The sequence below is a fragment of the Neofelis nebulosa genome, chromosome 6, assembly GCF_028018385.1.
Source record: "Neofelis nebulosa isolate mNeoNeb1 chromosome 6, mNeoNeb1.pri, whole genome shotgun sequence".
NCBI classification, from domain to species: Eukaryota; Metazoa; Chordata; class Mammalia; order Carnivora; family Felidae; genus Neofelis; species Neofelis nebulosa.
In genome coordinates this window covers 148,348,292-148,366,377 of record NC_080787.1, presented here as the reverse complement: position 1 = coordinate 148,366,377, position 18,086 = coordinate 148,348,292, and the positions used below count along the sequence as shown (strand labels likewise).

The 18,086-nt window shown below is 45.4% G+C and overlaps 1 protein-coding gene across 8 annotated transcripts in view; it reads left to right on the top strand.

Annotated features, from left to right (window-relative positions):
* Positions 1-18,086, top strand: part of AGPAT4 (1-acylglycerol-3-phosphate O-acyltransferase 4) — a 128,153-nt gene that overhangs the window by 62,471 nt on the left and 47,596 nt on the right. Inside the window, exon 1 of one of the 8 annotated variants that reach the window (XM_058735850.1) lies at positions 5,636-5,760. The exons of 6 other annotated variants lie outside the window; for them this stretch is intronic. In XM_058735850.1, coding sequence (XP_058591833.1) covers positions 5,709-5,760 — 52 coding nt within the window. In that variant the 5' untranslated portion in view covers positions 5,636-5,708. Of the gene's footprint in view, positions 1-5,635; positions 5,761-16,758; positions 16,931-18,086 lie in introns of those variants that run through there. One more of the 8 variants, XM_058735851.1, reaches the window with a different exon arrangement.

The window sequence follows — 18,086 nt, the reverse complement described above, 5'->3', positions numbered from 1 at the left end:
CCAGAATCCTAAAATTGTTTTCCAAACATTTACCCTAGAATCAAAATTAAATGGAAGTACCTGGGGGGCTCGGTCGGTTGAGTGCCCAACTTTGGCTCAGGTCATGATTTCACAGCTCGTGAGTTCCAGCCCCGTGTTGAGCCTGGAGCCTACTTGGGATTCTGTGTCTCCTCTCTGTGCCCCTCCCTCTTTCGTGCTCTGTCTCTCATAAATAAATAAATAAGTAAGTAAGTAAATAAATAAATAAATAAATAAATGGAAGTACCTTTTGACTTTGAGGCCACAGCCATGTTTATGATCGTTATTACTATTTATTTATGCTAATAGTATGCAAGTCTTTGCATAGAAGCAGAAGGAGTCCTGATTAAATGCTTTCGGGGTCAATTTAGAAGGTCAAAAGAAGGGTGGGATGAGAAGATAAGGAAGGAACACCAACTCTGCGAGGGGCAGGGAGATGGGCACGTGAGCTGGACTGGTAAATGGTGGTAACTCTACTATAGGACTGCTATCCAGTGGATCTCAGGAATTCCAGCCAATGAGAACTATTCTGCCACAATTTCATGAATTCTTTTTCTTTTTTTTAATGTTTATTTATTTTTGAGAGAGAGAGCGTGCAAGCCGGGGAAGGACAGAGAGAGGGGGACAGATGATCCGAAGCAGGCTCTGCACTGACCACTGACAACAGCGAGCCCAATGCAGGGCTGGAACTCACGAACCGTGAGATCATGACCTGAGCTGAACTAACTGCGCCGCCCAGACGCCTCACAATTCCATGAATTCTTATTCATTCATTATTCGTTTAACAAACATTTGTTGAGCATCTACTACATGTCAAGCACTATGTTGGGTGCTTTATAAGGAGTAAGACACAGCTCTGTGCCCTAGAAAGCTTTCAGCCTAATAGCGTATCGGGGGAGGGCGTGAGAGAGCACAGACAATTATAATGCAAAGTATGTTCCGGTTACTAAATGCTGTGTAGCCCAGAATCCCAAAACTTAGCAGTTGAAAACAGCCATTCCGTGATGCCTACCGATTCTGTGGGCCATGAAACTGCACAGTGGTCCGTGGGAGCAGCTATACCCTGCTCCAGGATGTCTGGTTCTCAGCGGAAAGACTCCAGAGCTGGGGGCCAGAATGAGCGGGAGATCCCTTATTTGCTGATCTAACAGTTTATGTTGGCTGTTGGCTGGGACCTCGGCTGGGGCTGGGCACTCTATCCATGTGATCTGGCCTTCCTTGTGGCATGGCAGCCTCTGGGGGGTAGGATTTCTTAGCTGGTAGTTCAGGGCTCCCAGGTGAGTGTCCTGTCCTAGCTCCCAGGGCAAATGGTGCTCTGCCTTTTATCACCTCACCTTGAAAGTCGCATCTTGCTTCCACCGTATTCTGTTGGTTATGAGTAAGTTGGCAGCCCTCTCAGAATCAAGGGGTGGGGAATTTGTTCTACTTCTTGATGGAGGAATGACCCCATTCTAGAAGATTATGGGGCATAGGAGATATTGCTGCAGCTATCTGTGAAAAATTCAACCGGCTGCAGGATGGTAATTTTTAAATATGTCTTTGACAATCCTTTCTACAAGAAGTGGGACCTAATTCTTCTAACTCTCAAATTCTGGCTAGACTTAGTGACTCTCTTCTAGCAAACTGAGTGATGGAAATGAGGCTCTGTGAATTTTCAGCCATAAAAAGTATAGTTTCTGCCCCTCCCTCTCTCCCTCCCTCCCTCCCTCCCTCCCTCTCCCCTCCTCCTTTCCCTCACTCCCCTCACCGCTGCTCCTGTTCTGGGGAAGCCTGACACCACCTCAGGAGGACATTCAAGCTGCCTGTAAATAGAATTGGGGTCTGTAGCCGGCAGGCAGCCTGCTGTGTGAACAGCTGCCTTAGAGGTAGACCCTCCAACCCCAGTCAAGCCCCAGCCGACATCCGGACCACAACCTCCCAAGAGACCCTAAGCCCGAACCACTCGGTCCTGTCAGTCTTGAATAATTCCTGACCCCAGAAGCTCTCAGAGATAGTAAGTGTTTCTTGTAGTTCTGAGCCATTCAGTTTTGGGGTACACTTGTTACAAAGTGATAAATAACCAACACATCTTGTACAACAAGTATATAGGAGCGTGTGTTGGCATGTATAGGAGGCCCACCTTGTCTAGGTTTGGTGGGCCAGGAAGGCTTCCTGGAGGAGGAAACACATGTGACGAACCTTCAAAGGCTCAGACTGGGAATGGCAGGCTAAGGAATATGAACCTGGGAATGCCACCTGAGAACAATGGAAATAGGGACAGAATTATGGGTGAACAGTGACCGGAGTCTAACTAATTGTCTGTTATGGGGCTTTCCTCTTGGACCATTCAGAGACTGAAGAGAACTAATATATTCAAAGAGCCGAGAGCAGGACCCGGCCCTAGATGGGGTGCGGTAATCCACCTACCTGTCTCCCCTAGGTCAGCCTCAGCATCAGCCTGGAGTTAAAAAGGCAGATCTAAGCCCTAAGACTGAAGACCGAAGACTATGTCGTAAAGCCATCTGTAGGTGGTGCACATGCCTATGAAAGTTTGAGAGGCCCTGCTACACGGGACGGACGCCGCCCCCCGCCCCCGCCCGTCTGCAGGGTGCCTGGCACCTCATAGGTAGAGCTCATGGTGGGGAAATCTACATGGTGGCCTTGAAAACCAGTGACTAATATAAGAAGCAGAAAGCCATCTTGCCTGGTTGTCGCAATCGACTTTCTTACTTCTGTGTTCTATTTTTAACCCAAAGTGCTCTTTGAATAAAAATAAAACTTAAAAAAAAGGGGGGGGGGAATCAGTTCCTGTAATTTCCTCTTCTTTTTGGTACTTCGACATCTCCCTTAGGACTGTGGCGCTCATGAATCCAGTCCCCAGGGCCAACCGTCATTTTTCCTGAATGACTTCCTAACCTTCGCCTTCTCTGATGAGCTATAGAATTAAGTCTGCCTTGAAAAGCCTCCAGCCCCCCCTTCCCTGCCAGCTTCTTTTCTCCAGGAAGACCTGGAAGATCAATATTGTGGAGGAAGCCGAGCTGATCAATGGGACAAGATTTCCTTTGTAACACTGCCCGATTCATGACGACTTCCTCAGCTCAGCTGTTACCTTGGCGGCTGGCTGGAGAGTGAGGACAGGCTGCCTCTGTTAGCAGCTGCCGCTCTCCTTTCTCTGCTCATGGAAGGGTCCTCCAGCTGGTGTAGCCCCGTGCTTGCCAGTCCCAGGCTGGATGTGTTGTTTCGGTTGAGAGCAGTGAACCGAACTGTGACAGGGAGTCGTTCTGAAGCGAGGTGGTGGGAGATCTCTATGTTTATGAACTTGGATAGGTCGTATGGCCAAATAGAATGCCCTTCTCAGAGACTAGAGCCATGTGATGGCCGTGCGCCAAATGGCCCAGAACAGATGGATCCTCCTTCGAATTAAACATGTCATTTGTTCGTCCCTGATACTTTTTTTTTTTTTACTCATTTTCTAAGTTCAGTATATTTCAACTAAAAAACAAACTGAAACGGTTCACCCATTTTTGCCACCTCTAACCCTCCACTTCTGGCCATTCTCTTTTTCTATGAGCTTGTTTATTTACTTTTAGATTCTACACGATATCTGTCTTTCCCTGTCTTAGTCCTCTTAGCATAATGCCCTTGGGGTCCATGTGTGGTGGTGCACAGGGCAAGATTTCATTCTTTGTTATTGGTGAATAACATTACTGGTGAAAAATGTTATTGGTGAATAATAATAGTAAAATACACACCCATCGCATCTTCTTTCCCCATTCACCTATTGATGGACGCTTAGGTTGTTTCCGTATCTTGGCTCTTGTAAATAAACCTGCAATGAACATGAGTATACATGTATCTTTTCAAGTTAGTTTTTTCCTTTTCTGTGGGTAAATAGAAACCCAGAAGTATGGAATTGCTGGATCATACAGTAGTTCTATTTTTCATTTTTTGAGGATCCCCCATACTGTTTTCCACGGTGGTTGCACGAATTTACATTCCCACCAAGAATGGGAAAAGGGTTTCCTTTTCTCCACATCCTCACCAGCACTTGTTATCTTGTCTTTTTGATACTAGCCATTCTCACAGGTGTGAGGTGATATCTCGTTGTGGTTTTGATTTGCATTTTCCTGGTGATTAATGATGTAGAGCATCATTTCATCTACCTGTTGGCCATCGTATGTCTTTTTTGGAAGAACGTCTGCTCAGATCTTCTGCCCATTTTTTAATCAGATTTTGTTTGTTTGTTTTGCTGTTGAGTTACAGGAGTATTTTTTTAAATATATTTTGGATATTAGACCCTATCAGATATATGATTTGCAAATATTTTCTCTCATTCAGTAGGTTGCCTTTTCATATTTTTGACGGTTTCCTTTGTTGTGCAGAAGCTTTTTAGTTTGATGCAATCCCGCTTGCTTGTTTTTGCTTTTGTTTTGTTTTTTGGGTTTTTTTTTTGCTTTTGGTGTCAGTTAAAAAAAATCATTGCCAACATCTATGTCACAAAGCTTACCACCTATGTTTTCTTCTAGGACTTCTTTGGTTTCAAGTCTGAATATATTCTGAGTTAATTTTTATGTATGGTATAGTAAACTTGTCCAATTTCATTGTTTTTGCATTTGGCTGTCCAGTTTTCCCAACACCATTTATTGAAGAGACTGTCCTTTCCCCATTGCATAGTCTTGGCTCCTTTGCCATAAATTAATTGACTGTATATGCATGGCTTTGTTTCTGGACTCTCTATTCTGTTCATTGATCTATGTTTTTATGCCCATATTATACTGTTTTAATTACTACAGCTTTGTAATATAGTTTGAAAAAATGGGAGCATAATGCTTAGTTCTTTTTCAAGATTGTTTTGGCTATTTGGGGTCTTTTGTGGTTCCATACAAATTTTAGGATTGTTTGTCCTAGTTTTGTGAAAAATGTCATTGGAATTTAGATAGGGATTACACTCAATTTATAGATTGTTTTGGGGAGCATGGACATTTTAACAATATTAATTCTTCCAATCCATGAGCATGGAATAGCTTTCCATTTATTTGTTTCTTTTTCAATTTCTTTCATTAATGTCTTGTAGTTTTCAGTATATTTTCACTTCCATTTTCTTGGTCAAATTTACTCCTAAGTATTTCATTCTTTTTGATGCAATTGTTAATGGGGTTGTTTTCTTAATTTCTCTTTCTGATAGTTCGTTATTACTGTAAAGAAATGCAACAAATCTTTCTATATTAATTTTGTATTTTGCAACTTTACTGAATTCATTTACTCTAACAGTTTCTTGATGGAATCTTTAGGGTTTTCTAAATATAATATCCTGTCTATTAAACAGTGACAACCTTACTTCTTCCATTTCAATTGGATGCCTTTTATTTCTTGCCTAATTGCCCTGTCTAGGACTTGTGCTACTATTGAATAAAAGTGCTGAGAGTGTCTTGTTCCTGATCTTAGAGGAAAGCCTTTCAGCTTTTCACTGTTGAGTATGATGTTAGCTGTGGGCTTGTCATATGTGGCCTTTCTTATATAAGTTCCCTCTGTAACCACTTTGTTGAGATTTTTTGTCATAAATTCATGTTGGATTTTGTCAAATGCTCTTTTTGCACCTATTCAGACGATTGTATCATTTTTATCTTCACTTCATTGATGTGGTGTTTCACCTTGATTGATTTGCAGATGTTGAACCATCCTTGCATCCCTGGAATAAATCCCACTTGACCATGGTGTATGAGCCTCTTCATGTGTTGTTGAATTTGGTTTGCTCGTATTTTGGTGAGAATTTTTGCATCTATGTTCCTTACAGATATTGGCCTATACTTTTCTTTTCTTATGGCATTCCTGTCTGTTTTTGGTGTCAGAATAATGCTGACCTCATAAAATGAGTTTGGAGAGTCCCCTCTGGTATGTTTTGGAAGACTTTGTCCCTCATTCTTTACTAGGAAAGCAGGGACCTCTGGTATACCCAGTCAGCATAATAAACATGATTATTGAAGAGGACAATAGGCATAGATAAATTCGAAGTATTCTTCAGCAATCAAAACATGAGATTATGTGGCACTGTCATGCTTAAAGACACGTGTTTCTTTTTCTCTCCTTGTCCAGTCCTAGGCTGGTAAGACACTGGACAGAGATGGAAGGAGAGAAAAAGAATGCAAATCTTCTCAGATAATTAGAATTTTACTACAGTTATTTGGGGATGGAATGGCATATTGTTTAAGAAAAGACCCTCTAGAGGCGCCTGAGTGGCTCAGTTGGTTATGTGTCCGACTCTTGATCTCCGCTCAGGTCATGATCTCAAGGTTCATGAGTTTGAGCCCCGCATTGGGTTCTGTGTTGACAGTGTGGAGCCTCCTTGAGATTCCCTCTTTCTTCTTCTCTCTCTGCCCCTCCCTCACTTGTACGTTCTCTCTCCTTCTCTCTCAAAATATAAATAAGTAAAGTTAAAAAAGAAAAAAAAGAAGATAATACTCTCTGAATCAGCCCGCTCCATTACCTACTGGCCTGTAAATCTTTTTTTTTTTTCCAACATTTTTAATTTATTTTTGGGACAGAGAGAGACAGAGCATGAACGGGGGAGGGGCAGAGAGAGAGGGAGACACAGAATCGGAAACAGGCTCCAGGCTCCGAGCCATCAGCCCAGAGCCTGACGCGGGGCTCGAACTCACGGACCGCGAGATCGTGACCTGGCTGAAGTCGGACGCTTAACCGACTGCGCCACCCAGGCGCCCCTGGCCTGTAAATCTTTTATTGTAATATTTGGTACACGGAGCTTAATTAAAAATTTAATAACACTTACTGAATGCCTTCTATATGAGTAGTAAATATATAAATGTTAACACTAATATTATTAGCAGTATTCTAGTGTGATTTTCTCATGGAAGTGATACAGGTTTACAGGGTCTAAATGCAGAGCTGAAGACTGTCCTTTTTCTTTCTTTCCTTGTTTCCTCCTTCCCCATTATGCCTGGAGTCATCCCAATTCAAAGTTGGGTTTCCCGGCAACACTCTTTAGTGCCTTTTCCTCAGTCTCTCTGTCACTGTGCTCGTGCTCAAGAATGGTGGTCCTCGGGGCGCCTGGGTGGCTCAGTCGGTTAAGCGGCCGACTTCGGCTCAGGTCATGATCTCATGGTCCGTGAGTTCCAGCCCCGCGTCGGGCTCTGTGCTGACAGCTCAGAGCCCGGAGCCTGTTTCAGATTCTGTGTCTCCCTCTCTCTGACCCTCCCCCGTTCATGCTTTGTCTTTCTCTGTCTCAAAAATAAATAAACGTTAAAAAAAAATTTTTTTAAGAATGGTGGTCCTGCGAGATTTTAAAAGGCAAGTTCATGTTCCTGGAGGCCAAGAGGTATACGTTCTTTTTTTTTTTTTTTTTAACTTTTTTATTTTTGAGAGAGAGACAGAGAGTGAGTGAGTAGGGGAGGGTCAGAGAGAGAGGCAGACACAGAATCCAAAGCAGGCTCCAGGCTCCGAGCTATCAGCACAGAGCCCGATGCAGGGCTCAAACTCACAAACTATGAGATCATGACCTGGGCTGAAGTCCAACACTTAACGTACTGAGCCACCCGGGTGCCCCAAGGGGTATGTATTCTTCATGCAAGAATTTGCCTAGTGCATAAACCCAGGCAGTTTCTCCAGTGGTGGTGATGAATGTGGCCATCCCTCCCCGGCTCTTGGCCAGCCACTGTGTTCAGTAAGGGGTTGGTGTGTTCAACGGCACCAGTCAGGTTCCCACACAAAACAAAACAATAATAATCTCCACGTCTGCAAAGCCCTTTCCCAGCAGCAACACCTAGATTTAGATCGGGTTTGATTAAATAACAGGACACCGCAGCCCAGACAAGTTAACACAGAAGCCTGCTATCACACGACCCATGGCTGGAACGAAGCCACGGTGCCCATGTGGGATTAGAGACCTTCACTCTGGCCTCGTTGGCCCTGTGCTTTGAACAGTAAAAGAGCAGTAGGAGGGGGGAGTGCGACAAGGAGATGCATGGAGGAAATGGCAAACGAATGCCTGGTCAAAACATTCGCAGTCCTGCAGGAAGGGTTTTATATGTTTGTGCAAGTCTGATGCATGGTCTCGTAACGCATCATTTATGCAGAAGAGACACCAATGAATGTTTTCTGTAATTTCTCTACAATTACCCAACTAGAATCTTCTTAAAACCTGCATTGTTAGGCATGTCATATCCAGATGTTCTGTCCTAGGCCAGTGAGCCATGTGGAGAATGTAGACAATCTGTTCCAAAGGCCTACTGCACCATGGATTTCAAAAACAAGTTTTAGGACTTCAGAGAATGAATTAATATTAGCAGGAATTCCGGTATGTGAGGGTTTGAGGATTTTCTAGAGTTTAAAATATAAAGTGTTGGATAATGTAAGGTATCTTTTCCTTAACAAGCTATGTAATTCTGTATTCATTTACAGACACAGATGAGTTCTGGGTCATTTCTTCTGTTAACATGCACACAATCTGCCCAAGAAAAGGAAATAAAACAAAACAAAACAACAGTCTGCAAATGCTCCAGGCACCGTCCCAAGTCCTTTATATGTGCTAGTTTACTGAAACCTCAGATCGGTTACAGAGGAGGAAACTGAGGCTCCGCAAAGTCAAATAGCCTGTTCAGGGTCTCACGACAGTAAACAATGGAGCTAGAATTCAAGGCAGACCAAGCAATTACGGATCCAGATCCAACCGTAAAACTGTGTGGCCAACCCGGCCCGTCTCTTTCACTGTCGACGGTCATAAAGCGGGTTTGTCGGCCTCTGCTGACTAGTGACATTTGGGGCCGGGTAGGTCTTTGTCACAAGGGCTGCTCTGCGCGTTTTAGGATTAGCTACACCCTGGCCCCAACTCCCTGATGCCAGTGGTGCTCCACCCCCTAGTCGTGACAACCCGAAATATCTCCAGACGTGGCCAAATGGCACTCTCAGCTGAAAAACCACTGCTGGAGAGAGAAAAGCCGTCTGGTGGCCACACTGGGATGCAAAGCAAGCTGTGTAATCTCTAGGCTTTTATTACATTTTGGAAAGAGTATGTAAATCATTGTACCTAATCCACTTTTAAAATGAAGAACGAGAAACACAGAACTTTTCTATCAGCGTGTCAGTAATTGCAATGGAAGTATGCTCAGTCGTTAGAGAAGGAGGGGAGGGACAACCATAAAGGTACAAAATACACGACGAGTGAGGAAGAAAGAGATGTGGACGTTGAGGAAGAGCAGGGGTTAAAAACCGAAGCGGAAAATACGTCCTCCCCGACAGACAGCACGTTAAAAAGGAGCTAACAAGTTGCTAGCCTGAATTTGGGTCAACTATGCAGGATTGCTCAGGTTGGTGACGGTGAGGCCAGGACCAAATTTCAATCAGTCACTAGTGAATATTGGCTGATTGTGCGATCTCCGCTTAAGCCCAGGTGTTCCCAGAACTTGAGGGCCCGCAGGCACTTAACCCTTTGGCCGGTGCCCTCCGCCATGATCTCACTGGGAGAAGGGGCTGGGTCATCAGAGGCTCTCCTCCCCTGCCCCCCCCCCCCCCCCGCACGTGTCCCCATCCTTCCGGGAGCTTCTGCAAGATGACCTCTCTGGGTTAAGAGCAGCAGGGAAACTCCAGACCTGGTTTGGGAGATAAAAACAGGAACGTGAGTCAGTCCATGTCAGTACCTCCATCCAGGCCTGCCTGCCGAGGCAGGAGGGAGCTGGGTTGGTACTCTGGGAGATTTCCCAGAGGATGGGGCAACCAGGTTTAGACATTGAGACTTTTTGCCAAGATTACATGAAACAAAACATTAAGAAATCACGATAGACGGGTACACTTACTCCATCAGGGATTACGGTTTCTGGAATACTAGTTCCTTAACAGCGCCGTAGTGTGAGGTCAGGAGGTGGGTGCCAAGACCCGTCTCTGAAAAGTCTCATCAGCACATTGTGTCCTGAGAAGGCTGGTGGTGAAGACACTGATATGTGTCTTTTTTTTTGTTTGTTTCCCTGAATGCCGATCTCCCCAAACACTTGTTAATGTCACCTAATAGTGTTCCTGAATTGGGGTTCCGTGGGGCAGAGTATGGGAAAGTGTTCTTGGGTGTGGGTAAAGTCTGCATGCTTTGGACCAGTTGTGATCAGCTTTTCTGGAAGAGGCTTGTGACACAGGTCCGTTGGTGCGACTGGACCGCCCTGAACCCTACGTTCCACAAGCTCCCCTCCCCAACTTCCACTCTTTTTCTCTTCCCATCTGAAGAAACAGAGTCATATTCTAGTCGGAAACCCAACCTCTCCGTTTCCCACTTTCCAGCCTCACACCATCTTTAAAATCACACCAGGTGAATGAAGTCCTTCCAGGGCTGAAACCCTTCCGTGGCTTCCCATCACATTTATAGTAAAATCCAAAGTTCTTCTAGTGAGTGGTTTCTGAGGCTGGCCTGGCCTGGCCTGTGTCCACTGACTCCCTCTTCCCACTCCCATCTCACACCTCGCGCTTCAGTCACTGTACCCTCCCACAGGGACTTGCATTCTCTGTGCACACTCCACTGGCAAGACTCGCCTTTTCTGTCCCTTGTGCTGGAGACCCTTCCCTGGCTACCGACGACATCATAGGCGCTCAAGTACTGCCTCCCAGGTGACTTCCCTGACCGCCTCCTCCTCCAATACTCCCCTTCACCTGCCAAACTTTCCCGTAATGTGCGCACCACTCCCTGCTCCCCCAGTGTCACCTCCATAGTGTGCAAGGTCTAAGAGGACAGATGCTTGCTTTTCTCGTTCATGGCTGAATTTCCGAGCCGGCCACCCAGCCTGCTCAGTGCCTGTATCCTGATATAACCCTCCCGACACTCACATTGCCAGTTTTCCTCTCCTTGCTTCTAGGATTTAACACGTTAAATTGAACTCTGGCCCTTAACTCTCGTCTTCCCCTCAATCTGTTGCTTCAGACCTATTTGGGGTCCTATGTCCTCCCCTCCAGGTCCAGTTTGTCAGAGGTGATGCCCCCCCGCCCAGTCACCATGTGTTATTTGATGTGATTTCCCTACTGCACGTGACATGACCGCTTCCTTCCGTCTTTTGAAATTTTCCCTTCTCTTTTTTTCTCCCGCCTTCCCTCCAGACTCCTGGACTCACCAGTTCCTGGATTTTTCTTAATGTTGCTTTAAATGTGGGTAAAAATTCAGCCCTCAGTGTCCACGGTGTAACCTACCATGTCCCTACCTGCTGCATTTCTCAGTCTCCTAGAAAACGTGTTTGACGATGGTGAACCCAGCCAAGAAGCCTGACCTTTCTGTTTTGTGACTGGTTGTTAAGGTCTGTTAAGCTACGCTAGTCCTAAAACTGACACCTGGAAGGGCTCTTGACTATCAAGACGTGTAGCAGCACGTGAATCGTGAAACCTTGTACGAGTGGGGTGCACGGGTCACTCTGCAAGAGCGAGCAGAGCCTTCACGTGATCACAGTGCTTCAGGGAAGATGTGATTGGAGTAAACCTTGAGAAGTGTCACATTCTGGACTTGCCTTAACGCCTGATGGCAAAGAATCGACGTGCCCACTGGCCACTGCACCTGCAAAGAAGAGGCAATCGGGAGTGACTGTGTGTGTTGAATGAGCCCGTCGGGAGTGTTAACCGTCCCCATGTCGGAAGTTTCCATGCATGTGAAGTTTGGGGATCTGAGAGATAGAGGGTGACTTTCCTAGAATTGTATTCTATTCAGAAGAAAGACGACTGAGGCATCCCCTATCTCAGGGTTTCTTGTCAACCTCTGAGTCTTTTAAGGAGGTCCTACCAAGTATGCCTTGGCTGCACACACCACGAACACGCTGAGTGAACGGTGACATCGAGCGCACTCTACAAACCTTCTTTGGCCTTTCAAAGATGACTGGTTGCTGTACGAGGTGTTACTTCTAACGATCACGAAATCCCTGTAATTCGAGGTGGCTCTAGACCTGGGAATGACCGTGTATTCTTTGCAGGACACATCACACGATGAATGTTGGCTTGAAAAGTGTTTATTCCAGTTTGCCTTCTAGTCGTGGTCCTACAGTGCTTGTCTTCTCTGGCTAATTGCTTTCCCCCCTTTATTTGGGAAGACTGACATTGGAAAGAGAAAGCCAGAATCTTACCCTGAACATAATAGCCCGTTTCTGGTCTTGAGTTACCCTTCAACTTGATCTTGAGTTAAATGGGGAGTTCGCTTCAAGCTCTGAATAATGTTTCCAGCGTAGTCAAATTAAATTGTATTATATTCTCTTTGGAGCAAAGGATCTGTGTCATTTTGGACCTCGAGGATGATGATCTCCAAGAGGTCCTGATACATAGTACTGTGCTCAGTTATTTTTCTGAATATAAGCAGAGACACGGAGGATGGTGGCCAGAATATTTCCTGTGTCCCTGATGGAGCCTGTCTTGGAAGCTGTAGCTTTGTAAGAGCCAAACGGGCCCGCTGACTGAGCCCCAGAATTGGGCAAGCAGTGTTGGCCCAGAGCAGCCTCCCAAGGTCAAAGACGGCAGTTCCTGGAGAGTAGAGGAATGCTCAGTTTCAGACGGAATGCAGAGCCAAGTCAAGAATTCCGGTTTAACTTTCCCCAACTCACCAGTCATGTAAATTACCCCACTTCTCCTGGGTCAGGTGAGTAAAGGGCTGTTGGAAGGGCAAGTGTTCGCTTAGAGAAACCAGAAGTCAGGAGAGGTGTTCCCATCTGAAAGTTGAGAGTATCAGATCACAGGGGCACCTGGGTGGCTCAGTCAGTTAAGCCTCTGACTTCAGCTCAGGTCATGATCTTGGAGTTCTTGAGTTCAAACCCCACGTCAGGCTCTGTGCTGACAGCTCAGAGCCTGAAGCCTGCTTCAGATTCTGTCTGTCTCTCTCTCTCTCTCTCTCTCTCTCTCTCTCTCTCTTTCTGCCCCTCCTACATTCACACTCTCTCTCTCTCTCTCAAAAATAAATAAACATTAAAAAAATAAAGAGTATCAGATGACTTACCTTGGAAAGTATTTCAGTCATTCATTACTCAAATGTTCACTGGCCTTCTACTCTGTAGTAGGCACCAAGTCTGATAACATAAAGATGAAAAAAAGTGTTTCCTTCCCCCAAATAACAGTCTTATGGAGAACAGATACACACACACAAGAATGGTGACCAAGTTTGGCAGTGAGGCTCACCAAGGACATGGGAGCAGCTCATAAAGGGTCTTTGCAAGATGCTAAGGAGCTCTAACGTTTAGACTAGAGCTGTCCATTACAAGTCTAACGAGAACCACATAGGCAATCTTTCATTTTCTGGTAACCACATTTAAAAAAATTAAAGGAAGCAGGTGAAATTCATTTTTATAATATATCTTGCCACCACAATACATTCAAATTCTCATTTCAAAATGTTACCATTATAAGAAAATATTGAGACATTTTACATTCTCTTCTTTGTTCTATGTCTTTAAACCCCAGTGTATACACCTACAGCATACCTCCCTTTGGTGTAGCCACTGGACAACACAGCTGTAGACACTCATTATCATCCCCGTCTTACAGATGGAGACACTGGGGCTTCGAAAAGCTAACTACCTTGAAGAGAACTGAGCCACTTTCAATATGGCCACTTAGGGTATTTTGCCCACTCTTCTTCTGCAAGAAGAAAGATTAAAAACTGAAACCTAACCTAAAAATTAAAACCAACCTAAATATTTTTATACTGAGTAAAAAATATTTTTGAAAATCTTCTTCAAAGTATCAAAATGCTGTCAAGACACTAAGGACATACCAGATAAAATCTAAGAGAAGACAGGAGCCAAGAGTGTTCTGATCATTTTGAAGAAGGCAACAAAGGAGAGAGAAGAAAGACACATTGGAAATGTGGGAGGAATAATGTGACTCTGAGTCCAGGTAGGAGAGCAGTGCACCACCCCAGACCCCGTATAGCGCTGGTCACAATAGCCTAGGCTGTGGGCATTGAGCTGAAAGCATCATTTCAGCTTTCAAGATTGAAGAAAAACAAATGACTTGCCCGAAGTCGTCACCTAGAAGTGGAGTCAGTAATCAAACCCAGTCTGTGCTGACTCCAGAGTTTGAACTTAACGTGAGCACAATAACCCCGTCGGGGTCTAATTTTGTCCACATTAACTGGAACTCTTCTTCGGAAACTACATCTTTACCCACTGGGATGATGCGGATGCACTCTCTTAGTTCCCTTAATCTACATCTGACAAAAATCTTTGTTATTGATATTTTAATGTCAATCGACAACAGTCAAACGGCTGCAATTTAACCTTGATTGTGTCCTTACTCTAATGACTCAATCAATGTCTCCAGGACTATGACAGGTGGGAAAATATATACACATCTTTAATCTTGTCTGGCTCTAGTGTCACCAGCCATCAGAACTACTGGAAGTGGGGGGTGCCTGGGTGGCTCCGTCGGTTAAGCGTCTGACTTGGGCTCAGGTCATGATCTCACCGCTCATGGGTTCAAGCCCCGCGTTGGGCTCTGTGCTGACAGCTCAGAGCCTGGAGCCTGCTTCGGATTCTGTGTCTCCCTTTCTCTGCCCCTCCCCCACTCACACTCTGTCTCTTTCTCAAAATAATAAATAAACATTAAAAAAAAAAACTACTAGAAGTGGAAAATCTCTCCACTTGTATTTGAGATGTTTGGCCTCTTTTCTTTCTGCCACTTGTTATCTTAACTTCAGTGGTCTGGGGGGTTGTCTCCCTTGGTCATAGACTTACTTCCCTATACTTGAGTTTATATTGTGATGGTATAATTGTCCTAGTTTCTTTCCATTCTTAATTACCAAATTTTTACTGTTCTACATATTTCTCCTAATTTTCATACAGCATAGTGTTTGAGAGTGTGGGGGGTCAAAGGGGCGCCTGGGTGGCTCAGTCAGTTAAGCATCTGACGCTTGATTTGGCTCGGGTCGTGATCTCACAGTTTGTGAGACCAATCCCCACATCAGGTTCTGTGCTGATAGCATGGGGCTTGTTTGGGATTCTCTCTTTCCCTCCCGCTCTGCCCCTCCCTGCCTTGTGCATTCTCTCTCTCTCTTCCCCCTCCCCCCAAATAAATAAATAAACATAAAAAAAAAAAGGTGTGGGATTTGAGTCCACTGGGCCTAGGTAGAGTCTGGCTGTGTGACCCTGTGTGTCTACTCAAGTCTTCTATACTTTGGTATTTTCATGTTCTATACGATAACTACTTCATTAAATAAGATAATGTTGTAAACGTTGCCACTACCCATAGCCCGTAACAAGCACTTAATAAATACATTATTATACCTGGAACCTGGTCATTAGCCTTGTTAGTATTATATTCTTTAGGGATTCAGAAACCAATGTAATGATGCTGGGAGATTTAAATACCAGAAGTAGCAGTGAGTCTAATAGACCTCTATTCGTGGGAAATCTAGATTGGGAAGACTGGGTATATTTGTCAAGAACAAATAACAAGCCTTGACTACCATTATGACCTTAGATTATATTATCTATTCGTTAAATAGATCAAATTATGGCCCAAGAGCCAAAGCCATTGACTCTCATAATAATTGATTCCTTTCCGCTTGCCTTTACCCGAGAGATGGATATTTAAGGTCATGTCTATATCATTCCTTTTTCTTTTGGACCTACTGGGGCTTGGCAGCTGCTGATCTCCCTTTCGCGTCCCCATGATTGCAGAGATTTGATGTGTTGGAGGTGAAGGTGGAGTGGAGAGTCTTTCTCCTCTCTCCGTCAGCGTTGTAAAGCCAGGGATCTGATAGCACCTCTGTTTGCTTTCTTCATGACAAAGTGTTTCATCAGCCTGCTGTTGATGGGCCACGGAGAACTCACACCAGCTGAAAGGCGGGAGAGAAACCGGCAAGGGCAGAAACATAAACAATAGTTTATGTGTTTTCTGTAACATTAAAAAAAAATTTTTTTTAATGTTTATTTATTTTTGACAGAGAGAGAGAGAGAGAGAGAGAGAGAGAGAGAGAGACAGAGCATGAGCGGGGGAGGGGCAGAGAGCGAGGGAGACACAGAATCCGAAGCAGGCTCCAGGCTCCGAGCTGTCAGCCCAGAGCCGACTCGGGGCTCGAACTAACTCATGAACAGTGAGATCATGACCTGAGCTGAAGTTGGCCGCTCAACCGACTGAGCCACCCAGGCGCCCCTGTAACATTTTTTTTACGGAAGAAATATAAAAAGAAATATAAAAGGATCAACTCACCCTGGCTTGTTTTAATTAATAGACTTTATTTTTTAAGAATGGTTTTAGGTTTACAGAAAACTGTGTGGAAAGCACAGTTAGTTCCCATGGAACCCTCACTTCCACCACTGGCCCCCCCCCACACACGCACACACACACACACGCACACACACGCACGCACACACACGCACACACGCACGCACACACACACACACACACACACACGCACACACACACACGGAGTTTCCCTATCATTAGCATCTTGCGTGAGTGCGGTACATTTGGTACAGTTGATGAACCCGTGCTGATATGCTGGTGTTCACTAAAGCCCATGGTTGACATCAGGGTTCATTCTTTGGGTCTTGATAGATGCATAATATCATGTATGGGCCATGACAGTATCGTTCACAACAGTTTGCTGCCCTAAACACCCCAGCGCTCCACCTGTTCATCCCTCCCTTCCTCCCTGCTACCCTGACCGCTGGCACTGCTCTAACACACGGCCGCATTTCAGATGCAGCCTGTCTAAAGGACATCGGCTTCCTAAGGTCAGTTTTTTTTTTTTTCAAATTCCTATCTTTCACAGAATCTAAGATGTCACCAGTTGTGACGTGCATCATGACTTAGGTATCTCTAAGCAAGAAAAAGACACACTGCGATTACGCCGAGTTGCGCCACTGACCGTAAGATGCCCTGCCTTCGGGCATGTGAAAACGAGAACAAATAGCATCTCAGGACTGATAAAAATGTGACATGGAGTCCAGGCCCGCACAGGTGACCCTGGCGCTCGGTAATGGGTGACGGCGTGTGACAAGCCTTGCTCACCGCCTGCCCACGATGTGTGCTTCCCCTCTGCCTTCGTTCCTTGACTCCCCCCCTCACCTCCTGCACCATCCCTCTGTGTCCTTCCACTGTCTCCCCAACCCTCCCCCCGCCACCCCGCGCTCCATCCCCCAGTCAACCTGGGCTGGGTTCCCTTACCTTGCATCTCGTGAGTCCCAGATGCCGGAGCCCTCGTGTCAGCCTTGGGCTTGCCTGCAGGAAGTAGCCTTCGCAGTCAGAGCTGGTGGGGATTACCTAGGACACTTCACAGACAGCAAAGCCTCTTAATTCTTGGCCTTGGTGTCCCCAGGGCCGGGGAGCAATTAGGGTTTAGTGACGGATCGTTGTGCCACTCACTGGCTTTCCAACTTGATTAGGTAAAGCTCAGACAAACCCCAGTAAAATGATTTCTCGGGGACCTTTGAAAGTTTGGGATATAATTGAAGACAGGCTTATTATTTAACAATTGCTAAAATTCAAAGAAACACGTGTTGTGCATATTCGTGAGATCAGCGAGGTGAGAAAACTCTCCCGTCGACCACCAGGAATTCCAGATGGCAGCCGGAATCCTGCTCCCTCAGATCTGTGACCTTGGGGGGCCCTGGACCTTGCATCTTGTCATCTGGAAAGGGGGATGGGGGCAAGCCCGTCTCCCGGATGGCTGTCAGGGTTCCACGAGGTGATCATGAGAGCCCGTGGGACCGTCGAGGCTGGTCAGCCCCGAGAGCTTCCGGTCCATCCCAGAGCTGCCTTTCTAGAGCCTCATCATCGCTCGTTGCCATGGCTACTGCCGGCTTGCTAAGGGCTCAGGCTGCCAGATTGAGCAAATAAAAATTCAGGATGCCCAGTGAAATTTGAATTTCGGATAAACAACGAGTAATTTTTTAGTGTGAATTCGCCCCGGATAGCCCATGGCTCGTACTTCACCATCTCTTTCCTTTCCTATTGCAGGAGACATACTTATGCTGCAAAAGCATTTGTAGTTTATCTGAAATTCAGTTTCACTGGGCGCTCTGTGTTCTATCTGGCAACCTTAACAGGGACAGAATATTAACTTGTTGAAAACACTAGGAAGATGTTTCACTTGAAACAGCTGGTGTTAGGATAGATTCAGAACTATCTGG